At 33.1% G+C, this 26,319-nt stretch overlaps 2 protein-coding genes across 2 annotated transcripts in view; both read right to left on the reverse strand.

Annotated features, from left to right (window-relative positions):
- Nucleotides 1-9,654, reverse strand: part of LOC110033604 (tRNA-dihydrouridine(20) synthase [NAD(P)+]-like) — a 35,206-nt gene extending 25,552 nt beyond the window's left edge. The window contains exons 1-6 of the mRNA XM_020737642.1: nucleotides 9,490-9,654; nucleotides 9,237-9,342; nucleotides 7,538-7,676; nucleotides 6,542-6,650; nucleotides 6,306-6,442; nucleotides 5,488-5,624 (exon numbers count right to left, since the gene is read on the reverse strand). Of these exons, the coding sequence (XP_020593301.1) occupies nucleotides 5,488-5,624; nucleotides 6,306-6,442; nucleotides 6,542-6,650; nucleotides 7,538-7,676; nucleotides 9,237-9,342; nucleotides 9,490-9,534 (673 nt within the window). The 5' untranslated portion in view covers nucleotides 9,535-9,654. The remainder of the gene's footprint in view (nucleotides 1-5,487; nucleotides 5,625-6,305; nucleotides 6,443-6,541; nucleotides 6,651-7,537; nucleotides 7,677-9,236; nucleotides 9,343-9,489) is intronic.
- Nucleotides 9,655-13,673: 4,019 nt separating this feature from the next.
- On the reverse strand, nucleotides 13,674-15,492 carry LOC110033609. The gene is made up of 2 exons (XM_020737646.1): nucleotides 15,249-15,492; nucleotides 13,674-14,509 (listed from the first exon to the last, which is right to left on the reverse strand). Exons 1-2 carry the CDS (start codon nucleotides 15,418-15,420, stop codon nucleotides 13,968-13,970), a joined length of 714 nt encoding a protein of 237 aa, XP_020593305.1. The 5' UTR covers nucleotides 15,421-15,492; the 3' UTR covers nucleotides 13,674-13,967.
- Between the last annotated feature and the right edge of the window lie 10,827 nt (nucleotides 15,493-26,319).

The raw sequence follows: 26,319 nt of genomic DNA on the forward strand, positions 1-26,319 counted from the left end.
ATCACCTATCACCTTTCTTTAGTTTAAATAACAACATATAGGATCACTCTTTAGGCTTTTTGTACAATTCTGTTGTACAATTATAAGTCCTAACGCTTTAGAATTCCGAGGTTACCATGCGGTACGGTGCAAATCCTCTTATCTTTTTAGGCTATTTGCACAGTCCGATATTGTGTAAACATAAGTTCTAAATCATAAATAAATTGCAGGATTGAAATATCAAATTAAATCATTTCAAAAAACATAAAGCCGAACAATAGGATAGTTGAGATATCTCCGGGGTTTCTCCTAGATCTGTGATATCCCCTATTTTTCTGCCCTTCGGATTCCTTAAATAATTGTTCCTATTTTGAGTCATTCCTATTTGATTTTCCCATGTCCAATCGTGAAAACCTAAACTTTGAAATCTTGAAAGCAAAACCACATGATCTTAATCGAGAGTTTTTTTAAGTGATTTCGATCATTTAAGATGTAATTAACTACAGGGGCTTGCCTCTATAGAGAACCAGGAACCCAGATAAAATAAACCCTATCTAATTTTTATGTTAGATAGGGGAACTTGTTGGCCTTTTTATAAAATATTTCGCAGACCAATATGGATGTCACAAATTCTTTAGTCTAGGTGATTGAATCCCTATTACAAGTGATATTTATTATAAGTGATATATTTATCATTCGGGATAAGTGTATTATTTGTAGTATTGTATTCAATTATTTAAGTTATTTAAAATGTGAGATTCGTTTGGTCTTACATATTTTAAAATTAAAATGTTACATTTTAAAATAAAAAAGGTTTTATTCATATTTAAATTATTTTCAAAATCACAAAATCACTACTTTTTTCAAACAAATCATGAAAGTTAAAAAATAAAACGGCGACAGTATGTAAAACTTTTATTAAATTTAGTGGAATATTTGAAGCAGTTATCCAAATAAAGGCATATGAAAGGAATCAATAATATGTCCTCTAAACAAGTTCTCCTCAAATAATTTATAATATTGAGTAAGAAAGAATATGTAAAAAAAAATATGAATCCACAATAAGTATGCCGCTGTGAAAGGTGACCAGACTCAGGAAACTCATATAGATATATATAGGGATTGTGCTCACTCCAAATATGAACATGTACAAAAACCAAACCAAATTCTAGCCACTTAAGGAGACAACAATTCGTAATCTCAAAACCAATATGATTCAGATTTCAGAGTGTAGCAGGGAAAGCCAAGAAAGTAAAAAAATCACAAAATCATTCAGAAAGAGATATTAGATCAATATGATCCTAGCCACTAATTTTTTTTAAAGCCAAGAAAGTAAAAAAAAAACCTCCGATGCTTAATAATTTGAAGCCATAACCCGCAAATAAAAAGAATTCAGAAAATATAAATCAAAACAAGAACCCGTATAGGATAGGAGGCTTCTCTGCAAAACAAAAAAAACAAACTGCAGCTAAGGTAAAAGAGAATCGAAAGCAAGAATGTGAAATTCATGTAAGGTATGCAAAGTTCTAAATCTTTGCTGGAAGTTTCCTCACAAGTCCCCTTATTTTTTAAGATAAAAAAATCACGGCTAACTCAAATATCTAATTGTAATCATCATATTTCGACATGTCTTTCTTTCTTTCTTGAAATTAAAACCACATTTAAGATTCATGAATGAGTATATAAGAGGGAAAGAAAACTTCAAGTTCTACAAGAAAGCCAGAAGAAACCTTCCCAAGTAATCAAATATAATTCTAAAGAGATATTAGAATTTCTATCTACTTCATGATACTGTAGTACAAATCCATCACATGAATATAAATTCTCATATAAATGACTTTCTAAAGTCAAGAATCCCTTGGGACAGTCGAAAAAGAGAAGAACTTACTTCCAGAAAGTGTAAAGAAAATCTCATGAGCAGTAATGAAATTTCCAAGTCGCACGAGTGAATCGCCCAAATGAAATGCCAACAACCGAAATTTTTTCCTTAGCGCACGAATCAAAAATCCCAACCCCGAAACTCTCCCCCAAATGGGGTATTTATAGGAAACGGGAAGGAAGAAAACTTACCGCAAGTGAGAATCGGGGTGGTGAGGAGAAACAGGAGAATCCAATAGAGGAGCGCGACCGGAAGTTATAACCGAAGGCGAGAGTCGGTTAGGGCTCGGAAGGAAGGAAGATGACTGGAGAACCGAAAATAAGCTTCTAGATTTTGGCCGAAAGAGGGGCAAGGGTTCGGCAGGGAACTCACCGAATGCAGAAGCGAGGGTTTCGGTTCGGTCCGAAGAGGAGAAGGGGAGGCGTGGGTTAAGGAAGCGTAGGTTTTTTTTTTATTTAATTGAATTTACTAAACAAAAAAATATTATTATTTTATTCAAAATTTATCAATTTATGCACAACTTAATCCAACTTGGTACTCTATCTAGATATATGTCCTTACCGGCTAAAATCAAAGTCCTGGACGCACAGACGCGTTCTGTCTCGTCATCTAGAGTCACCCCAAAAAGTTTGTCGAATATCGTACCAATTTAACTTTAAGTTATTTTGGTCCAATCGGAACTGTTGAACGAGTATATCATTGACCGGTCCTCACATAAGCGACAACCAAAGTCAAGTAAACTGCTCGCGACAGAAAATCAAACGGCATCGGGTCCACCTACGTCTTTTAAATTCCTATGGAAACTCAACAAGAGCTTCAATATGTCGGTTTTAATTGACTCAACTAGACGTCAAAGATTAGAAACTATACATATGAAACTTCAAGGAGCGAAGAAATGGCTTGAATGTCTAAATATTGTATGTCCCGGTTTAGTTCTCTAGGAAAGTCAAAATAGAAAAATTCTAAGGCTAGATCCTAGGGTATCTAAAGAAAGGGAAAGGAATACCTCAAAATTGAGGTCAACAGATGTTCCTACCCAGGATACGCTTGTGGAGGCTCCATCTAAAGTTGATTACGATGTGTTGTCCCATTTAAGAAAATTTTCAGTTATAATTTGTATCTACAATGCTCTTGACTTATCCAAAAAGAAGAGAGAGTCACTTAATAACGCCTTGCTATGTTCTGAAATATGTATGGCCAAACTGATATTTGTTTCCCTAAATGGAGATATAAACTGCTTCAATAAAGTTACCAAATTAACTTTCACCAATGATGACCTTCTACTAAGAATAGTTGATCATAGTCGACCACTTTACATCTTTGTAAATATGAGATGATTTTGATTATCCAAAGTTCTTGTTGATTCAGGTGCATCGATTAAAATAATAAATTTGATAACCCTTACTTACCTCAACATTGATGCACACAAAATTTCAACTGACAAGATTTCATTACGTGGATTAAATGAGAAAGGTGAAAGAGCTATAGACTCATAACCCTTTTACTCAAAGTTGAGGATTTCTAAACTGAAGCAACGTTCCATATCATTGATTCAGAAACGTCCTTCAATGCATTGTTGGGAAGACATTGGCTTAACAAACACCAGATGGTTACCTTATTCACTCCATCAAAGCATCAAATGCTAGAGAGGCAACATAAAATACTGCATCAAGGGTCACCTAAAATCATTTTATATCCATAAAGTCAAAATTTATGAAGATGCAACGTACTACCTTCACAGAAAAAGCAAAAACTATTTTCTAAGGGATACCTGCAACTGAAAACTTGGAAGAAAAAGAAAAGAAGAATTCCGCAAAAAAAATAAAAATTGAAAAAGAAATTAAAACAAATAAAAAGAAAGTAAAGGAAAATGCCACAATATAAAATATTTAAATAGAAATGGCAACAAAAAAAAGAATGAAAAAGATGAAAAATAAAAATAAGAGATGTCATCGAAAGATGAAGACGAACACCAAGTAATATTCCAATGTTCCTACATCTCTCCAAACATACTATTAGGTGATAAAACCACAAAAAAGTTGTGGAGTAATCAAGGATAAGAACCAGATGATCTCCATCAAATCTGAAGGATAGGACACCGGTAGTGGATATTGACTTAAAATCCAGCTAAGAGGATGAGTCATTTATTGTAGGTTGGCCTGTCACCCCAAAAAAAGTAGGAATCCAATAGAAGATCTCCCTATAAGAAGATGATAAAGAAGAAAGAACAATTACCTCAAGCTAAAAAAAAGTCTGAATTATCCATGTACCATAAGATCAACCAGTATGTCAATAAGTTTGCCCTAACCCCGCTACCATTTGATACGCAGAAGTTAAATAATAGAACTTTTTTTTAATCAATATTGGTCTTGTGTTACTAATTTAGCAAAACAAAGTTTAATAACACGCACGTGGTCCAAAAGACAATCACTACTTTAATAATCTTTGGAATACTGAATATAAAGGAGCAAAGTCAAAAGTTGAAGTAGGATATACAACTGTAGGATAAGTGGATGGTAATGAACATTGTATAGTCATCATTGGTTATCCAAAACTTGATAAAATATCTTCAGAATCTAATTATTGTGATGATAACAAATTCTTTTCAGAGTCTAATCATTCTGATGATAACATTTGTTTATAAAAATATTATTTTCTTTTTACTGCTTCTGGTTCTTTACTAATTAATTTTTTGTTAAATATTTTAAAAATAAGAATTGTTGTAATTTATAAATATTTTACATGTTGCTTAGTTTAACTCACACCTTCAACATCTATTTTTTTTTAAGAAAATCTACTGTAGAATAAATGAATATAGAGAGCATGCGTAAAGCCGCCGAACAACTAAGGCCGAAAGAAATTACATTTAGTTTTTTTATGCTATGTTAGTTGTAAAAAAATATATATATAAATTGTTTGTAAATTGAAGTTTTATGAATAGAATGACTCTTTTGTGTTTTTTTATTAGATTTAATTATGAAATAAAAATGTTTAGATAGTTTACTTCTTTCGTCCGATCGTTCATTCCCGTATTGGTATTCCAAACTCTTAGGTCGGATCGTGGCATCTAGTCGACCTTGCGAATTGTCTAGTCATGCAATAACAAAACAAAAAAAAATTAACTTCATTGGTAAGGTCATTCGAGCGAGACCACACCGCTTATTGGAGCGTTAAGACAAAGATTTTTCCTCGTCTCCTTTCATTCGAACCCAGCAAGAGAGAGGGACAATGGGAAGCCCGAGAGAGTAAGAGAGAAAGCCAAAAGAAGAACGAGAGGAATGAGAAAGAAAAATAAGAAGAAAGAAGAAATCGAAGAAGAAGAAGAAGCAACAATAGAGGGAGAAGAAAAAGAAACAGGAGGAGGAGGTTATCTATAATCGAGCCAGAGGGGAGGCAGAGTTCGTGTGACATTTTACTTACACGGAAGAAAATAAAAAGGGTAATTCACCTCTACTTAGGAGTCTTTTTTGTTATCTTCACTATATTTCCGTCCAGAATATGAGAATTTACCCGCCTTGAGCTCACAAATAAAGAATAAGATAATAAAATTCAAATATGGGAACTATTCATTTCGATTGCACAAAAAAGCAGTAAATAATAAAAAGGAAAAATAATGCATCCTTAATTACCAGTAGCAATTTTTATCCGTTTAAAATGTTCATAATCGAAGACATCGCCATTAGCTATAACAGGAATAGATAATGCTGAAACAACATCGGCAATCTCATTCCACTTTGCAGGATCTCGAGGCCTGTCCTTAACTCTCCTACAAGCCATATGGTGGCAATGTGGAACAAATTTATAAGTAAAATCAAATAGATACAAAGAGTAATAATAAAAACAGAAGATAAATGAAATAAGCAATAATGCATTTGAAGCACTTTACAGAGTTATAAGTAGCATAACACCAGCTGCAATATTGACGCATGCTTAAAGCTCACAATAGCATCTCAACTTAAGAACCAATTTAGCTTTTCAAAAGACAACTAGAAAACAATTAAGATTTTATAAGTTCCAAGGAAAACTCTTGTCATGATTGATCGTAAAAACCGTAACTCAAAAAACAGGAAAATAAGAATTCAGAAAGTCAATCCAAGAAAAAAAAAGGTCCCGCAAATTTTTATGAACAGTAATGAAAGTCAAATAACAGCTCCTAAACAGGATAGAACACAAAGAAGGCACGGAATTTAGCAAAACTAAGCTACATGCAGCAATCTAAAAGAAATTCTAACACGATCACCACACATCAGTTGAATCATTCGAATAAGGAATTACCTAAAATAAGGTTACCAGAATTTGAATGCCTTCCATAAAAAGTTAAGTGCTATGAAAATAACTTGATCTAGTACTAAAGCCCAGAAAAAGTACAAAAAATCACTGCCCATCTATTGAATAAGTTGCACATGTTATCAAAGAAACAAGTACAAGGTTATAAAGAGTTGAATACCTTCCATGAACAGCAAGTGCAGAAACCCCAGACATCTCAATTTGACGTGAAAGTTCCACTGTATCATGGGATGAATTGAGCAGACGAATCTTACAAGTTACTGTGCTGTTCAAATTCCTCCTCAATGTGGCCAAGATCTGGTGAAGAGGTGCAGCATGGTATTGCTTGATGGAATTAGAGAAAACTATTTACTAAGATTACTTAAAATATATTTTTAAATTAAGAATATGGAGTACATCATGGACAAGTTCAGGTTTAGAGAGTAATGCAGCACCCATTCCTCCACTGACTGAGAATGACCTGGGGCACCCCATGTTGATATCAATAGCAGCAACATCTTCGGATCTGCAAAAAATAAGGATGCTGGATGAGGAAAGACAGGGAGGGTGGCATTTAATAATGGCAAAATAAAAGTGCTAAAGTTATAAAAGCTTTGAACAGCATCAGACAACAAGAGGAATACCAAGTGCATGGAAAACATAAATATTAGAGTATTTAAGTTCACAGATAGGTGAAGCTAATGACCGGCAAATTTTGGCTTTGAGCACAAACACAGTGAATTTATGGATGAAAAAGTAATAATCCATGCATATGAGAAAATTACAAGGAATAGGAACTTCACAAGAGGAAAACGTTGACTTTTAGAAGTGTTGATGGTCCATAATAAATAATGCTTTTGCTCGGGCAACAAGGTGGAATAAGTCAAGATCTATCAACCTAATTAGGCCACCTTGTATGGAAGTCTTCATCCAATCAAAAAAGGCTTCACGCAAACGGATTTCAAATGATCAAAGCAGAACTGGCGCAAAAGGAAGCTTGGGTGAACGCGCGCGCGTGCACACATACACACATAGATGTATATATATATATATAAGAATCCACTTCTTAGCTTAAGGTGAAGATGCAGTCCAATTCTATTGAACCTCATAAAAAAGACCAGCTGGCAACAAAAAATATCTAACCACTCATTAGGGGTAAAATCAACCAACCAATTATGAAATGAAACAAATTGACTTCTATTTAAAAAATAATCTAACAACGTTTTAAGGAACATGCCATAAATCACCAGTAAATTAGATAAAAAAGCATGTTGATATCCACTTACAAGATATTCATTTTTAAACTTATAAGATATTTATTTTTAAACCGTGTTATAGCAATATATGTAATGACAAAAACAATTGTATAGTTATTTTTTATCTTTATTTGTTCAAAAAAAAGGATAGACTCACACTAACTCAGCAGCAGCTAGAGCCCTGACAGCATCAGAGGTGCCCATCTGAAACACAATCCTATTTCTCTCCTCGTGACAGGTTCTAAAAACAACATCACCTGTTCCCTTATCCACAAAATCGATAGTCCCGATATAGTCTACCAAAAATTAAACAAATTAGGGTCAAGTATAAAAGTAATAAAACTAAAATATTAGCAACAACTACAACAAAAAAGAAATCAAGGATTAAGGAAAAAACACAGCTGCAGTTATGGTAACAAAATAAAACATTTTATAAGTGAACAAATTTGGACTATCTTATTATTCAAAACGAAACTCTGAAACTCAAAATTAGCAATTGCAAGGTAAGTACAATAAATATTCTCTATTCAAAACAAAAGTGTTTACAATGGCTAGATGAGCAATAAAAGAAAGTTATGCGCAACTTTCGAAGAAAAAATGAAACAAACAAAGAAACGCAAGGGAAAATAGTTCTGCTAAAAAATAAACATATTGTCAGGCAACTGCATATCTTCAATGATTTATTTAACCAGTCAAGTGAAACAGGAAATATATATATATATAAAGAATCTTAGGGGCGCGTTACACTTTGCAACATTTTCCTAAATAATGAATCTTCAGTCATTAAACAAAATCTAACTTTTATATCAATACTTCTAGGCACAGGTGGCAAATTTGTATCAAAGTAATCTCGAGCTAATTTTTTGAAACCTCATTCAGTACTAATTCTTGTGAAGAGTAAATATGTTTTTAATATAAATTTAACACCACTTGAACAACTTCCAACATTGATAGCTTTGGACAAAAAGTTGCTTTCTTTTTGAACCTTTCGCCATAATATATCCCCAAACCCTATAGGTTCATATGCTCTCCATTTTGCAAGATGCACATTTTTTGTATGTTCCTTTGATAAAAGTAAGTTGTCCTCGAACATTGGTAACATAATACCTTTTCAACTATCATTAAAATGACTTACTTAAGCGCACTATCTATGTAATGCTTTTTTGTTTCCTACTAAAGACATATTATTCACAAAAAAACCTTACCATTTTCCTTGTGAGCCTTTTGCCATAATTATATTCCACATCATGCCATCCACTTTGCATAATGACACTTTACCTACCAGGTCTTCATATGTTCCTGCTAAAATTCACTACATATTTAATTATATTTTCCTCAATAATCGACACCTTAAAACTCCTTCTAATCATATTTCTTAAACGAGACTAACAATACAAATTATTTATTTGCCTTACCAAGTAGAGTCATACTATGATCAAAAAATATAAAGCAATTAGCATTGAAAATCTCATATGCAATTTCATGTTGAGTAATTTCAAGTTATCAATTGTTTGGTTCACTCACATCTTCAAATAATACTTCCTACTTCAAAATGACAATCTTATTCGGCCAACCTCTACTCTCATTACATTTGAAGAATGTTGCTATTGTGTTTTAAGATAGATATTAAAAACCTAAAAAAACACAGTATAATACAGAAAACACCGGCATATTAAAAACACAAACATCTTATTAACACTCAAATGCAAATAAAATTGAACAAAATGGCCCCCAAATTCCTTTTAACGCTCCAGAAACAATTTAAAGGCTATGACAAATCATTAGATCAACCGGCCAAAGTTTTAAGTTCGAAAGACCAAAAGCAAAGAGCTGAAATAGATAAATTAGTGCAATACCATTCACACGCCGTTCGCATTTTAAAATTCTGTGATCGATGATCTCCTCCCCGTAGGTGATGTCAGCTCCATACTCGGCTGCCAGTAACCTAAGCGGCAGAGTGCCCTGCATTAAAAACACTTTAAAATCATTTAAAATTCCAATCGGATGTGAAAGAATCGTATAGATGTAAATTATGAACCATCATCCGCACAAAAATGCCGCCATTATTTCCAAGGTCGAAGATTGGGAGGAGGAAAGAAGTAAAATTACCACGCGAACCATGGGGGCGAGGATGTGCTTGTTCTGGTATTCCATGGTGGCGCCGCTTACTCGGCCTTCAGTGCACTCCGATTGATCCGGTGGCGAAATGGCGGAAATTGGAAGTATATTTTGTGAAAAATATGCCCATAAGCTTTTGACAAAGAAAAAGTATTACTTTTCCAACGTCCCGTTCCAATTTCATATTCATGTGGGGTTGACCTCATTCATGATTTACATGTAAAACATTTTAGCATGGCCGCGTGTTGACATTCTACAATGAAGCAAAAAATTATTGTATCACGATATTTGACGTAAATTTGCATCTTATATCTAATAATAAGATGTCACGTGACAATTTGGGTCCATTGACATATAAGAATCGGACCCAGACATCTGATGAAAATTTGCATCATTAAGTGTCCCTTACATGTAAAACATTTTAGCATCTACAATGAAGCAAAAAATTATTGTATCACGATATTTGACGCAAATTTATATCTGATATCTAATAATAAGAGGTCACGTGACAATTTGGATCCATTGACATATACGAATCGGACTCAGACATCTGATGAAAATTTGCATCATTAAGTGTCCTGATATAATATTTTTTTCCGATAAAACTTCACCCGGCCCAAAATAAACACATTTTATGTGATGAGGCAGCAAAACGGGGGCAGAAAATTTTTGAAATATTAAGGTTTAAATTTTGTCTTTAACCAAGGAAACTTTTCAAAAATTTATTTTAGAATATCGAATAGGAAACATATGTGGCAAATGATAGATGTAGTGACAGACCTTGAAGATGTGAAGACAAGAAGATGCTAAGAAGAATGAAATTGTGATGAATTTAGTTGTCCGTGTTAATGATCTAAACTCATCCATAAATTTTATATTCTAAATCTTTCATTGTATTAAAAATTTTATTATTTGAAACTCTTATGCTTTTGACATGACTAGAGTTGCTTTTGTTTTGCATAATGATATTTTGTGAACTAATTTTGTCTTATATGTATGAGGGATAAAGAAATGCACGGAAAAAAATTTCAATGAAAATCTTATTTAGTGATCTAAAATTCTTTCAAATAAAGTATTATGATGTTTTAAGTGAGTTCAGTTCCATATTTTAATGATTTTCTATCCAACTTTGGTTTATAGGCATGATGGTACGAAGATCGTACCAAAAAAAAAAAATCAATAAGATATTTGACGGGATTGGAAATCTCAGACAACATATAGCGCATTTTCAGGCTAGTTGTGGCAATACTGGAGGTAAGAAAACATTGCTTTTCCATTAGTTTTATGCTCTAGAATGATTTTAAATAATGTAAAGTCATATTTGAATAATATTATGTTTTATATATTGAAGGTTTCAATAAACTTTATCTTTTAGAAATGAGGGTACAAAGGGTGTACAAAAAAATTTTTCAATAAAAACCTTATGTACTATTCTAGAATTTTTTTAAGAAATGTATAATGCTATTTAAATCATATTTTTTATCTAGTGATAGTTTTCCAATGAGCTTTATCTTATATGCTTGAGAGTACAAAGAGGGTAAAAAATGTTTTAAGGAAATTCTTATGTTGCTCTACAAACTTTTTAAATATTGTATAATATTATTCGAGTCATGTTTTCTTTCATCAACTGATATTTTTCCAATGAACTTTGTCATATAGACATGACGGTATAAAGAGGGTGCAAATATGGTATAAATAATTTTTTTTTTCACCGAAAACCTTATGCAATGATCTAGAACTGTTTTAAATAATATACTAAGTTATTTTGAGCATGTTTGATTGCGCATATTAATGGTTTTCTAATTAATATGAGGGTACAAAGTTAATATAAAAATAATATATTTTTTCAAGAAAAATCTTATGTATTGTTCTAGAATTATTTTAAACAATATATTATGATATTTTAAGCAGGTCGACTTCATATATTAATGATTTTTTTTAATTAATTTTACTTAATCAGCATGATGGTACAAAAATCCTTTTCAAAAAAAAATTTATGAAGGCATCTTTTTTATTTTAAATAATATATTTTACATTTTTAAACACATTTTGTTCCATTATTTATGCTTTTTCAATAATTTGTGCTTGCTCAACATTATAGAACAAAAAATGAGATACAAAAAAAGTGCAAACGGTATGTATTTTCAAGAAAAGACTTTGTGGGGTTATCTATTTTTACTTTAAATAATGTATTATGTTTTTTAAAATATGTTTAGTTTCATATATTGATGGATTTTCTATAAAATTTGCCTTTTAAGTGAGAGGGTACAGTTAGCATTGAAACAGATGTTCTATGATGTTGACTCAATATTGCGTGGAAACACACCTCTATCCAAGCAAATGTTTAAGAAAAAAAGACTGAAAAGAGAGAAACAATTGCTGAAGGACCTAATCAGGTTGTGTCCAAAGGGTATTTCCAATGCCAATTTGAAAGGACGTTGGGAGAAGAAGAAGAGAGTTAAACGTAATCTCTACACTTGTTAGAGATCATTATTTATAAAGTTTGTACAAGTTGTTATTGAATTATTGATATGTATATTATACTTGTTGTTTTAACTTGTAACATGTTATCTTATAAGAGGAAATAAAGAAGAAAACATTGATTCCCAAATTAATACACCTCAACGGCATTGCCTGAGTGTTTCTTGGAGGTATCGTGACATAACAAATTTTTAACTATCTCTTATATTTAGTATGAATTTTTGTATCATATGCTGGTGATTTATTCATAATATCAAAAACTCTTGCACTTCAAGTGTAATACTAATGATAGAGAACTTCACAAATATGATGATGGATATCATTGCTTAAGTAATTTTTTTGGTTTGAAACTTCATTTCTCCAACAAATGTTTTAGGACAACAATTTTAAGTTAATGGGCAGAATGTGTGGATTTCAGAATGTACATCTTCATAAATATAATGGAAAGATTTGTTTATTTAAGAATTTTGGGGAAGATGAAGTGAATTTGCATCCTAAACGTAAAATGATTACTTCTGTTCTTGAGATGGTTAAGAGGGTACACAATTTTTTTTTTAAATAAATCTTATGTAATACTCTAGCATTATTTTAAACAATGTATTATACGATTTTAAGTAAATTTGGTTATATATATTGAGTTTTTTCCAATGAATTTTTTCTTATATGCATGAGAATACAATAGAGTACAATTTATTTTTACAAAAAACTTTGTGCATTGCTCTAGAATTCTTTTAAACAATGTATTATGCTATTTTGAGCAATTTTATTTACATATATTAAAGTTTTTCCAATTAAATTTTTCTTATAGACATGATAGTACAATTCACAACATAATTAAGCCAATGAAAAGTTTTAAAACCATTCTAGCTTACTCTAAACTTCTTGTGAAGCTTAGTGCACAATTTAAACATGAATAAAATATATAAAGAATGCAACATAATAACCATATAATCACTTTATCATCATAGAATATATTTATCCCAATTTTTTCTAATTAACTTGTGAATTATCCACCATCGATTTTTGATTTAACTTCCCAAAATGGAGATTGAATGTAATTCATATTAATTTTCAACATGGAGGAATATTTTCTTTTGTGTCAATCTATGGGCATGCATTAATTTTGTTTTGGACGTCAATCACCTTCTTTAAAATTCAAAGACTTGATTAGTGTTATAATAAAGACTTGATTTTACTTTGTTTTAAAGTTGTTTAAAAATATTTATCCTTATATATCATTTGCTTGTCAAATTTTTTAAGGGTAGTTAGAAACATGTCACACAATTTATGTATTTACATATCTCACGCCTAAATTTTTGCATTTACACAGATATCACTCAAAACTTTAACATCAAATCGAAAATAGCAATCTTATCATTTTTTAAAAGTGAAATACGCTTTTACATGAATATGTTTTAAGAACTAAAGTGCTACGCACAAAAATATGAAAGCTTAGGGGGTTGATATGTAAATACATAAGAATAGTGTGCTTCGTTGATAAATTATCCTTTTTTAAATAATGGTGAAAAATGTACCTTTCTATGTTTCTTGCCCAAAATTATTCACTTCATCACAACACAACATTAAACATAAACAATTACCCTTGTGGACCAATCTGTAAAACATGAACTCATAATTGGAATGCCACATATAACAACCGATAAGTCAAAATTCACGCAGCCAACTATATCCCATTTGTCACTCTCTTTAATCATGAGTATGAATTCAAACCAACTTACTACACCAATTTATGAATGTCACCACAACACACAAAGGACAATTGAACATCTCAAAATGAAACTTATTCTCGACTTACATAATCACATGACACAAAGTTCTTAGACAAATAGCTATCACCATGAGATACATTGCATATCTTGATCTCACTAGCCACTTTATTCAGCTACATATGCATGTAGAAAGTCAATGGAAGAGCTTAAGAAACATTACATATTAATAAACCAGAACAAGTTCTACAGTTCATCAATTTAAGGTTTGGTCTCATTTGAAGGTAACTGCTTTGGGATACCCGGGAAAAATGGGTTAGATGGAGCAGCAGGTGGATCAGGAAGCTGAGGTAAGTTTGGCAAGCTTGGTAATGGAGGTAAGTTTGGGAGGGTAGGCAATAATGGAGTCTGAGGAAGAGGGGGAATGTTTAAAGCAGGGAGAGGGGAAGAAGGTGTTATATCTTTTGCAGCACTAAAGTCAGAGAAGCTTTCAACACTTCGTTTTTCATAGCAAAGTTCTGATTGATTGAGGGACCTGAAGGCGAAGAAACCAGATGAGAAGACATGAACCTTGTTCTTTGTTGACTTAAGATGGAATGAAGATGAAGTAGGAGGAGCAGCCACTGCGCAGAATGGGTCGTTGCTGCTTATGAGCTTTACAGAGCATTGCTTTATTGTTTTTATGTGTTTGCTGATTTCAGAGGGGAGCTGCACCCTGAAAACACCATCTTTGTCTGTTTTGACAAAATTTTGGAAGCCGCTCTTTGTTATCTGGTTGTTGCAGTCTACCAATACTGAAGCACCTGTGAGGAAATAAGGTTTTTTGTTTTTCATCTTGATGGCATGGTTTTAAAAGTTTGGTCGGACAGGTTGGTTCGACCGGTTCAATCGTGAACTGGTTATTCAACTTGTTCGGTCCAAGCTTAGAATCATTTCTACATAAAACCTTGATTGAATAGATCATAATATGGTTGAACTAGAGAACCGATGAACCGGGCCGGTTTTTAAACAAGCAGTCAATTCAAATATTATTCAATTTTGATCATTTAGTTTTGATCGTATGATTAAAAATAAGATATTTAAATTTAAAATAGAGAAAATATCATGGCTTATTATTTATTTAGAATATATTTTAAAATAGGGGCGATTACATATAGAGCACTCAAAACATTGTTATTTATGAATCAAGCACTCTCCCTCAAATATTAAATGCCATGATGAAACCACAACACATATTTTTCATTTTTTATCAAATTCACAATGATTATGCATCAATTTCATAGTTTAAAAAATCACCTAAATTCTTGATTTGTAAGTAGCAATGTTTCTTGTTCTCTATATGTAATTATTCTTTTAAAGGGGCCATTACATATTATTTACTAAATTAATAAAAATTAATATTAATATATCATTATTCTGTTATATAAATTATATTTAAACAATTGAAATACTTCTGTTTGATTTTCACAACCTTATTTGATTGCAGAAATACATGCAGATTATCATGATGGAAGCAGACTGAAAATTTGAAGAACATTATACCTGAAAGGACTTGGTTGTGTCTTGATGAATTCTGATGGAAGCAAGTGTTACAGTAAACTGTTCCTACGATTATGGCAGTTGGGTCCTGATTAGTGCTTCCGCAGGCAACAAAGAAGCAGATGTGGCTCAGAGCAAGAAGTGGAATCCATGAAATACTGTAGCAGAAACCCATTGTCCCACTGCTCTTCTACAGTGAAAAGATGGAGCTGTGTTTGCTTTTCTGTGCTGAATGTTATGATATATTTCTGTCATGAAGTATAAATAGAGAGAGCGAGGATCAGCTTTTTGGGTGTTCATTCCATTCTTGTGAAAAGTTAGTGCAACTGCAGAGTAAGAAAACGTGAATGCATGTGAATTGGAATAAGGAATTGTTTAAAAGCTTCTCTCTCTCTCACTCATCACACATTCTTTCTTGCATGAGACTACAATGGCTTATTAAAAATTGTTCCAACAATTTTTATAAATTTTAATGTTAAAAAATAACAAATTGTTAAAAATTGTTCAAATTAGCCAATTTATGGTATCACATGGCGACATATTTCTCGAGATGATAAAGTCGTTCTGTGGACATACTTAGGCCTCGTTTGAAAGAGCTTCGTCGTTTAACAAAATTTCTTTAAAAATCACGCGGCGGAACGGACATTGTCGTCTAAGTTCTAAAATGGGAAAAAACACGGTTACATTGAGATAATTTGGGGAGGCATCAGGATACACTATTTTATCAAACGAAATATAAATTTACATGTCGATGTTCACTTAAACGGAATGGAGCGTTATTGTGTTCTCAAACAAAGGCTTAGAGTACTTATCCAAAATGTTAAAAGCACATCATTGTGGACATACTTAGGCCTCCTTTGAAAGACCTTCGTCGTTTAACAAAACTTATTTAAAAGCTATGTGGCGGAACGAACAGTTGTCTAAGTTCTAAAATAGGAAAAATCGCGGTTAAGTTGAAATCATTTGGGGAGGCATGGTGATACGCTATTTTCGTTTAACAAAACTTATTTAAAAGTTATGTGGCGGAACGAACAGTTGTCTAAGTTCTAAAATAGGAAAAATCGCGGTTAAGTTGAAATCATTTGGGGAGGCATGGTGATACGCTATTTTATCAAACGAAATATAAATTTACATGTCAATGTTCACTTAAACTGAATGGAGCGATATTGTGTTCTCAAACAAAGACTTAGAGTACTTATCCAAAATGTTAAAAGCACATCACTTTTTTTTTTGCCTTCTTATTTTGAGTTTAAAATGTATTCCATTGCCCAATAAAAACACAAATTTTATTTTTCATTAGAATTACAAGTAAATCAATTTCTTTTTAGGTTGCTTAGTTGGAACTTTCAAAGTTACTAAGCTTATATTTTTTGAAATAGTTTGGTTTAATTTCATCTATAAATAAATTTTAATCATTAATAATAATATTAATATTAATATTTTTAAAATAAAAGCAAATTAACTCAGATAATATTTAAATAATATGATGAGTTAGAGTTCCAATTATAAAGAATTGGGACAAGTTTCACAAGCATTATGTTGGTGAGGTATCTTTCCAACCATTTTTTGTCTACCTTTAGAACTTTGGTGAAGAAGAGAGTATTCATTGATTCTTGGCAAGAATAAACAAAAAGTGAACAATAAAGTTGATGGTGGAATAAATTATCTCAGATAAAGAATGTTGTACATTTCAACCACATTAGTTAGAATTTGAAACAACTAGGGCTGTCAAAAAGGTTTGTTGTTCGCGAACAGCTCGTGTTCGGCTCGTTAAGAAGCTCGTGTTCGGCTCGTTCGCTAAGTTAACGTTTACATAAATAAAGCACGGGTTTTTATATTTTAATATAAATTAATTATTATACTTTATATTTATATATTTACATAAATAAAACAAAACTCTTATATAGCACACAATACTTATATTATTTCATATATAACACAACTTTAATTCTTAATTATTCCTAAATTTCCATAAATAATAAAAAAAATTCTATTTTAACTTTTATTAAATGTAAGAATTAAAGTTTAGTTGTTTTATAAAAATGCAAAATAATTTTGTGATATGCATGTAAATATTCCAAACTTTTTTGAATTGGTTAGTTTTCAACCAAATTTTAATTCTAATAATAATAATAATATTCTTAATAAATTTAACAATTATATTTATGATTACAATTTAATTTATTGTGTATTTTAACTTTAAAGAATTATATCTCTATATTTTTATTTTTAGTTAATTGCCCTATATTATTAAGTTTTTTATTACAAATAGTTTTTTGAATAAACTTTTTTTTGCAATAAAAAAATAATTAAAGCATGAGTGAGCTTCACCATTGCTTATACTAAAAAAAAACAACTCAAAAAAATGTGATTAAAAATGTAGCACTTCAGTTTAAGGGTCAATTTTATTTTTATTTTAAAAATAAAAATTATTTTCATTATGTGCTTTAAATGAGAATACTTTAAAAAGAAATTGAAGCTCATAAATGTATAAAAGAAGATAATAAAGAAAATATCACTGATTAATATACACTAAGAGAAAAAAAATATTAGAATAAAAAAAATAAAAGTACAACCTGAAGCCAACTCTATATGTTGTTCTACCGTTCTTCGCTCCTTTTTGTTATGACCGGAAAGGCCTTCTTAGCATATGACTTTTTTAATCCCACTTTCTAAGCAACCTCGCTTAGAAAATCAAATGAATTAAGATAAGACTCAAAATGGGAAAAATTAAGAAGACATTTACATAAAAAGTACTCATAACATAAAAATGGAGAAGAACGATCTAAAGTAAATCAGATCATACTCAACCTTAGAAAATATACAAAAATGATCCTATAAAAAGACTTTCATAACCAATGAGAATATAAAATTAAATTTATTTTGCTTTAGGTCTAAGAGATATCCCACAGTGACGTATCCTTGTGGTCAATTGCATATTGTGGAAATCCCCGGAAGGCACATGATAAGTAGTGTTGTGTTAGCTTAAATAAATCTTTTGAAATACAAGCAACAAAAGAGATTTTTTACTGTATGAGTAAGGCAGATCTTCTAATCATTAGGAGAAAACTAGACCACTAAGCAGAGAGTGAATCACAGTAACTTGATGGGTGGATATCAGTGTGCTAAGAGGGCCAAAAATATACAACTATAAAAACTCAACAAAAAAAATGATTGTGCCCAAAGACATAGATCAATAGATGGGTCAAAGAAATAACTAGACAGGTAGAGATAGCCTGATCGGGGCTCCATAGATTCATCCTCCTGAACTATTTGGACCTCATATACTAAGTTGGGAAGGAAAAAGACCCAACCCAACTAGGGATCACTTCATTAGCAACTCATATGTTGCATCATTCAAAGAAATCCAATATATCCAAAGCCAAAGAAAAGAAACATTTAAGTTCCCATGACTTTATCTGGACCAAAAAGAAAAATATGGATTATGCCTACCAAGAGTATGGACACAAAATCTATAAGAAGGAAGACTTAGCTACAGAGTTGAGACACCCAACAAAAAACTTATTATTCCATTTGAATTAGGAGATCCTCTAATATCCTATACCAAACTAGACAACCATCTAATTGTATAAAACATATGTTGGGCTAGTCAGATTGGAAAACAAAAGTACTTTCCTCATGTGATGTGATTTGTATGCAGTGATGAGCTTAGCATGATCGAGGGTAATATCCATTAATTTTATGATCATTTTAAAACAGGCCCAAAGGCCATGCATAAAAATAAATGCAGGAAATAAAATAACATATTTTAAAATCTTAAATATTTTAATCTTAAGTTTTATTAAAGATAAATCTTTTAAGATTACATTTTATAACAAAGATTTTATTCCAAAAAGTGTAATCATGATTGCATCCAGATAAACCGAAGACTGACGAAAGAGTAAGCACAAACAAAGTAATGAAAAGTAAATACTTAATATAAAAGAATAAAATGCCGATTGTCATTAGGTTTTCTACAAAACTGAAAAAGAAAAAATGGTGCTCAAGCTTCATATATACATTTCTGATCCTAGAACCATACAATAAAGGTACAATCCATAATTAAGATATGAGACATGAGCAAAACAACTCCTGGTCCTCTCTACATGGTCCTTGCTCCAAGTCCAAGCTTTAAGACTTATGCTCATATCTTATTTTTAGTACATACTCCTCTAAAGGACTTTAGATGTACAAGAAGAAAAATATATAAAAAAAACTTAACCTGCACAATAAAGGTTAGTATAGGCTATCTCGTGCAACGTATAAAAGCCGTATCCAATTGGAGTAGAGCTAAGCAACACATGCCAAAAATATGTTAGTTAAAATCATTAAGCTCCCCCCTTTTGGATGTGGCACCCTGCAAGGAAGAATTCATCCTAATATACTAGTGCGCAAGTCTCATACCCAATAAACATTTAAAATATACTCAAGATGCAACAACTAGCATGGGCCAAAGAATAAGGCACGTGCACAAAAAAAAACCTTAACTATATCCTAGCTTGGTGTTGTCTAACTATCACCTAAGTGCAAGATGTGTAATGCAGGGACTAGGAGTGTTCCTATAAGACCTTAATGGGGTCACTAAGCTGGCTTCATCCCAAGCATTGAATGAACTAATCCTCATCAAGATAAGTGACGGAGGTTGGCCCAACCTATGTTTGGAACGATCATACGAGATCTAGTCTTAATAAGTTAATTTACATTGCTCGATAGGGTAAAACAACAGGCCATGCTCATTTCTCTATTATAACCATGGGACAAACTATGGGTAGCTGAAGTTTAGCCACTAATGTTCCGACTCCTGCAACCTAAACCTATACAAGTAAAATGAATATTTTACTTAGGAAAAGTAAAAAACTCAGTGCATAAAAATGCATAACATTCAAATCAAGTGCATAAGAGACTAAACCCCAAAAGCACAACACAACAAAGTAGTCATGATATGAGTAATGCAACAATAGTGAATCGATGCAGCATGGACATGAAATAAGTGAGTGCAACAAACAAAGTCTCAAACCAACATGCAATGGGCCATACAACCCATGCATAATGCAAACCTGAACCATAAGGTTAGCTCGATGGGATCGTGTAAACATTTTTGAGGTACAATCATGATAAAACACCAAGCATGCAACAAATGTGAAATAACATGTGAAAAACAAGTCAAACGTCTTCAAACATGCAGACGCTTGTTCTTAAGTAGTGACATTGCTTCAGCATTTTCCTCCACGCCTCACCAGGTAGTCCACAAAAGATGAAAATGGAAGAGAACGGGCTTACAATAGGTCATGTTGATGAGCGGCATAAACAATATAAGCCCATCCAATTAGTCAAAATAAGTAGAACCACCACCCAAATGAAAGGGCGTACCAACAGTTCAAGAGGGTGAGTCCCTGGGTCGGCCATCTATAAAAATAAAATACCCACCTATATGGAATAACCAAACTCAGATAAAAAATTTGACTAAATGAGCCAAAGTGAACCGCCACCCATACGGAAGAGTGTACCAATGCCTGAAAAGGTGATCATCATATTTTCTGACTTCCAAAAGTTAGGATACAATACCCCAACATAGTGAAAATTGGTGTCAACTATTCATCGAGTGTCTTATATTCCTTGCACTGAGCATAAATTGGTGGATATACTACATGGCACAACAAAGCATTGAAAAATGTTCATTAACCCCCCATGCTAAAACTTCAAAGGTCAGTATTTAGACTTATGAGAGAAGATTGTAGTACCATACTCTCATCAACGAGAGACATGACACTAAACCAAAGAGAGCATGTAATGACATGATTCCAAGATTGACATCAAGACTTTGGCACAAGTGGATGCAAAGACCACTAAGGCTTTAATGCTAAACTAGAGTTGTGACTCGATCTTGCAAATTTGACACAATGTCAATGAATAAGTAACATTTAGTGCGTGTCAAAAGTGAAACATGTCGCCTCACGCCACCGTGGAGGCGATGACACACGTGAGGTAAAATAGTTGCCAAGCACCAGGAAATGGTATTGAGCTCATTTCCCACCGAGATAGGGGAAGAAAATGTTGTAGACATCATAACACTAGGGAAAACTAAGGCCCTACGCACAAAGGTGTGCGCATATAAAATGCGGCTAAAGCGAGAAAATGAAGGACTCTAACCTAAGTGTCCACTAACAAAAACCTAGTCCATCTTCTCTATCATAAAACTCATGACACTTCATACAAAAGGATAGACTACAAAGGTAATACAAAATGGTTGTACGATGCCTCAAGTTCAGAGGTCCAAAGGAACTCCAACAATTTTCATGGCCAACATAGACTATAGTGATTGTATGAGAGATTTTTCCTGGACAAATGAGAAGATCGTGATGAGATACAACTCACTCTCATGATTTGTCGGGTGAAAAACCTTCTGAAAACTCTTTTCAAACAAAAGAAAAGCTCTTTGTTCTCTGAATGTTCAACATCTCTCATCAATATTCAAATTTACCGCTCTAAAATTCAAAACAAAAGTCAAACCTTTAAATTAATGGGACAGCAAGGAGTTTCCCCATTTATAGATCAAGTATCATGCAACACTGTGCAGCCAAGCATTGTGTTATGGCGCTAATAATGGCACTGTGAAAGCTATAACAGGGGGGGTGCCCCCTTATGTCGATAAAACATAAAGCATGGCTCAAGATCTGACATATATAAACTGAGGCAATTTGGTGTGCTAATAAGTTTGTGTGGCTCTGTTGATGTGGCATATGCCATGTTAGTAGGCCGTTATGATGGCTGCCCAATTGGGTGTCTCATTTGAGACCAATATTTTTGGGCACTATAACACTTGGTGTGAAGCCAAAACACCGCTAAAGTGTTATGTGCTAGCTCAAATCCATAATGATGCTTTCCTAATAAGAAGTCATGAGACGCCTTACAGTGGTACAACACCACAATAATGTACTAGGCTCCATGTTGCTGACATGGCACTTGTCATCTACCGCATCTGAGGGTATAATTGAGTCACTTAAAACTAATCAAACTCGCATCAATGTGCTCAATAGGGCACATGGGACTCTTGAATGGGGAAAACAATGCATATTGTAAGGGAGTAAGGGATGTACAATGCAACAAAATGAATATATATATATATATATATAAAACATGTGTTGTTCTATTAAGATTAAAGTAGGACGTACAAAGAATCTTCAATTTTGTAAAAAAAATATAGGACATATCCTATTCATTGAGATGAAAAAAGGGAAATACAATCAATATATCAAAAAAATGGGCAAGGAGTTCGTAAGCTCTCTAAGGATTTGACAGCCACTTGCCTCTTGTTGTATCACGGTTTGGTTTTCCGCTCATTCCTCTTGTCATACTATGATCTCGAGGAGAATGATGGAGCAGTTTCTCCCATCTTTCATAAGCATCCACGTGCCAGTTGGTTAACATATCCTGCTACTGCTTGATACATTTAAGCTAGTTCATAATGCTCTTTAGCCACCCTGTGAGATTGTCTAATTTATTGCTTACATTGGCAATGTCGTTCCTTAACTTATAGAGGTGTTGGGATAAAAGGGTATGGTGAGATTCCTCCCTACGAGGAAACTAGGAATGTATGCATAGGGACATCCAAACCCCATGGGCTATCGACATGAAGCTATCGTCATAAGTATCATGGCTCAAGTCATTGTTCTGGACATGGCTGAGAGCATGAATAGTCCATGGCCTTATTGTACGAGCACATTGGCATAAAGTCTCTGATAAAAAATCTTTGAAAATAAAGAGAAACTACATGACCTTATTATCAGCAATTGGTGTAAGTTACCGTAGGCTATGTCCCTTATTTATAGGCAATCAGGCACCATAACATTTAACACGACTTTGCGGTGCTAAACCTGAATAACAACTCCTTTATGTTGGCCATAAATGCCTTTTTTAGGTGAGACACCATGGTCCCACATATCAAAACGAGGCAATTCATTGCTTAAGTCACCAGGGTGTTATGTCTTTACTCAATTTTATTGAATGTGAGCTATGGAGCACTTGATCCCAGCACCGTGGTTTCATAAATGGTGATGGATGATTTTGGATACACATCTTATCATATGCAAGGACACGATGCTAGGAATCGGGGCCATGTCGTTGTGCCCTAATATGACATTTTGGTTCTGTCTTAGCTGGTCATGTACGGTGACCCAAAAAATACTTCAAAATGACCTGATGCTTTAGAATGGGCTAAAATTGATGCCAAAAAAGGTACCCAACAAGTGTTTCATGCCCTTAGTGAAAATGTATGCTTGTTAGGAGACTTTTGCATGAATTAATGAATTCTAGTTTTGTTGATCTAGGCCCTAAGACTTAATTGGAAGGAGTGATAACCTCTTGGAAATCCTACTAAGGGAATCTACCAATGTCGGGCTATAACTCCCACACTCAATTAGAAAAACTAATTGGAAATGTTTGATGGGATGTTACTCTCAAACTTGATTAGGAAAGCTAACCAAAAATGTGTTTTGAACTCTAACTCACAAACTCAGTCAAGAAAACTAAGAAGGCATGTTAGGCTCTAACTCCCAAACTTCATTGAGAAAATTGAAAAAGTGTCTCAAACTCTAACTTCCAAAATTGATTAGGAAAGCTGAATGAAATTGTGTGTTAGATGATAATTCCTAAACTTGGTTGAGAAAATTGGAAAGGTGTGTCGAGCTCTAACACCTAAACTTGGTTGAGAAAACTAGAAAGGTGTGTCGGTCCAACTTCCAAAATTGATTAGGAAAATCTAATAAAAAAGGTGTGTCGAGCTCCAACACCCAAACTAAATATAGAAAATAAGAAAAGTTTGTCAGACTCTAACTCCCAAAATCGATTAAGAAGCTAATTAAAAATGTGTGTCACGCACTAACTCTCAAACTCAGTTGAGAAAATTGAAAAGGTGTGTCGAGCTTTAACTTCCAAACTTAATCGAGAAAATTGAAAAGGTAGTAGCATCATTACAGGGAAAATGCTGCTTAATGACCGAAAGAGCATCAAAACAAATATTAATCAAAATTGAAGACTTGAATCAAGTCCTACTGCCAATATAATTAAAACCTAATGGTGTTGACCTCACTTTTGGGACTTTCCTTTAATTACTAGGATCTAGCCTTAGGACTTTCCTAATGACAATCTTAGCATCTTAGAAATGGTACCCATATTTTCCTTAGACATTTCAACCAAGTCTCTGTTCTCTATGTTGGATCTATATGTGATCAATAATCTTTAATACAAAGATTAGAGATTACATAAGGAAACCCTGATGAGAATTCCTATAGGACCTATGGATCTTAGGAAATCCATGCACTTATCTACCACATTTTTTGGACTTCAATATATTGCATCATCATTCATAATCATCATGATCATCATAAATATTGCATTTTCACATCACAATGTTGCAATCATTACACCCATGAGGCTGACCAAAATTATTTGAACCCAGTTTCCCCCAAAAACCACACTTGAATATTCAAATTCTTCAAAATTCCCCAAAATTGTCATTGAATCACAAAACCCACTTCAAACCATTTGATATTATCATTTAGATCATTTGAAACCCAAAAATTGCAAAAATACCCAATTTTCCAAAAAATTACCAAAATGTCCCTAGACCCCCAAAAAATTGAATTTTCCAAAATCTCCCAGAGTCACCGATAAATCCTAAAAAACACACAAAATCATTCCTTATATCTTTCTGAGAATTTTGACTGTAATATTGTCATACTTCTGGATAACTTTTTGACACTTCGACACCAAAATAACAAATACTTAAAAAAAGCTTTGAGGATCATAAAACCATCCATATTGATTAAAAATGACCTCAAACGCTGTCGTTTGACTCCAAATTTCTTTCTGAATCACCTCAAGTCTTTAAGTCAATCTTTTGACCACTGACCAAAGTTGGCCAAAATTACCAAAATGCCACTCATGGACCAAAAATTCTCAAATCCTCCAAAATCACTTCAAACACCCCTAAAATCAATTATTGACCATCCATTAGATCCAATATTACCAAATTCACTCACTTTGGCCAAAATCCCCAAATTGAGTTTAATGATCAATCAAATACCTCAATTTCAAATTCACATTGAATTCAACATGTCTTAATCCAATTTCAATTGAATCTAAACTCATTTAATTGACCCATTATCAATTTTCAAAACGGTCGATCGCGAACCAAAAATTCGACGAAAATTACATTTGACGCATTTTTTATTCGATCGCAGAAAAAGTGGTCCGAACAACCCCGAACGACGAAGTGGACCTCTCGAGCGTGTCTAGAACGTCGATTTTGCCTAGGAGAGATGTTCATGCGGGAATGATATTATTATTATTATTATTATAATTATTATTATTATTATTATTACTCACACACACTCTCTCTCTCCCCCTCCCATATACTCTAGCTCCAAAATAAAAAAAAAATATTATATATATATAATATATCTCTCACGCATGAAATGCCTGAGGCATGCGCCTCTCTCTCTCCCTCTCATATACTCCTGCTCAAAAATAAAAAAAATATATACATATATATATAATATATCTCTCACGCATGGCATGCATGAGGCATGCGCCTCTCTTACCTCCATCTCCCCTCTCTCTCTCTCTCTCTCTCTCTCTCTCTCTCTCTCTCTCTCTCTCTCTCTCTCTCTCTCTCTCTCTCTCTCTCACACACACACCTCTGTTCTTCCCCTATAAAAAGCCTTCATTTCCTCTTCTCTACATAACAACAACCCTCCATACTACCCCCTGCACTCCATCTTCTTCATTACACACAGCAGCAAATCCCCTTCTCCTCCCTCGCCGAAAAAAAGCCGACGTCGCCGGAAAAGCCGAAATCAAGCTAAATTCTGACGAATCTCCAATCCGACGTAAAAACAACATCAAATTGACGTCACGAGGAGTTGGATAAACTCAAGAAGACCTATTTATTCAAACCTAATTGAGGACAAAATTCTTAGGCTCAAGTATATCTCTTAAATTGAAACGATAATCTCAAACTTCCCTCCCCTCCAGATTAAAAAATAGACCACAAAACACTTAAGTGTCCATATGA

This window comes from Phalaenopsis equestris, unplaced genomic scaffold, assembly GCF_001263595.1.
Source record: "Phalaenopsis equestris unplaced genomic scaffold, ASM126359v1 Scaffold001236, whole genome shotgun sequence".
Lineage (NCBI taxonomy): Eukaryota > Viridiplantae > Streptophyta > Magnoliopsida > Asparagales > Orchidaceae > Phalaenopsis > Phalaenopsis equestris.

Bases quoted from the DNA above. Each gene is read 5' to 3' on its own strand.
- LOC110033609 (XM_020737646.1), bottom strand. From the start codon at position 15,420: ATGGGTTTCTGCTACAGTATTTCATGGATTCCACTTCTTGCTCTGAGC. The intron at 14,510-15,248 runs GTATAATGTTCT...ATTTCCTCACAG, and splicing joins ACACAACCAAGTCCTTTCAG to GTGCTTCAGTATTGGTAGAC.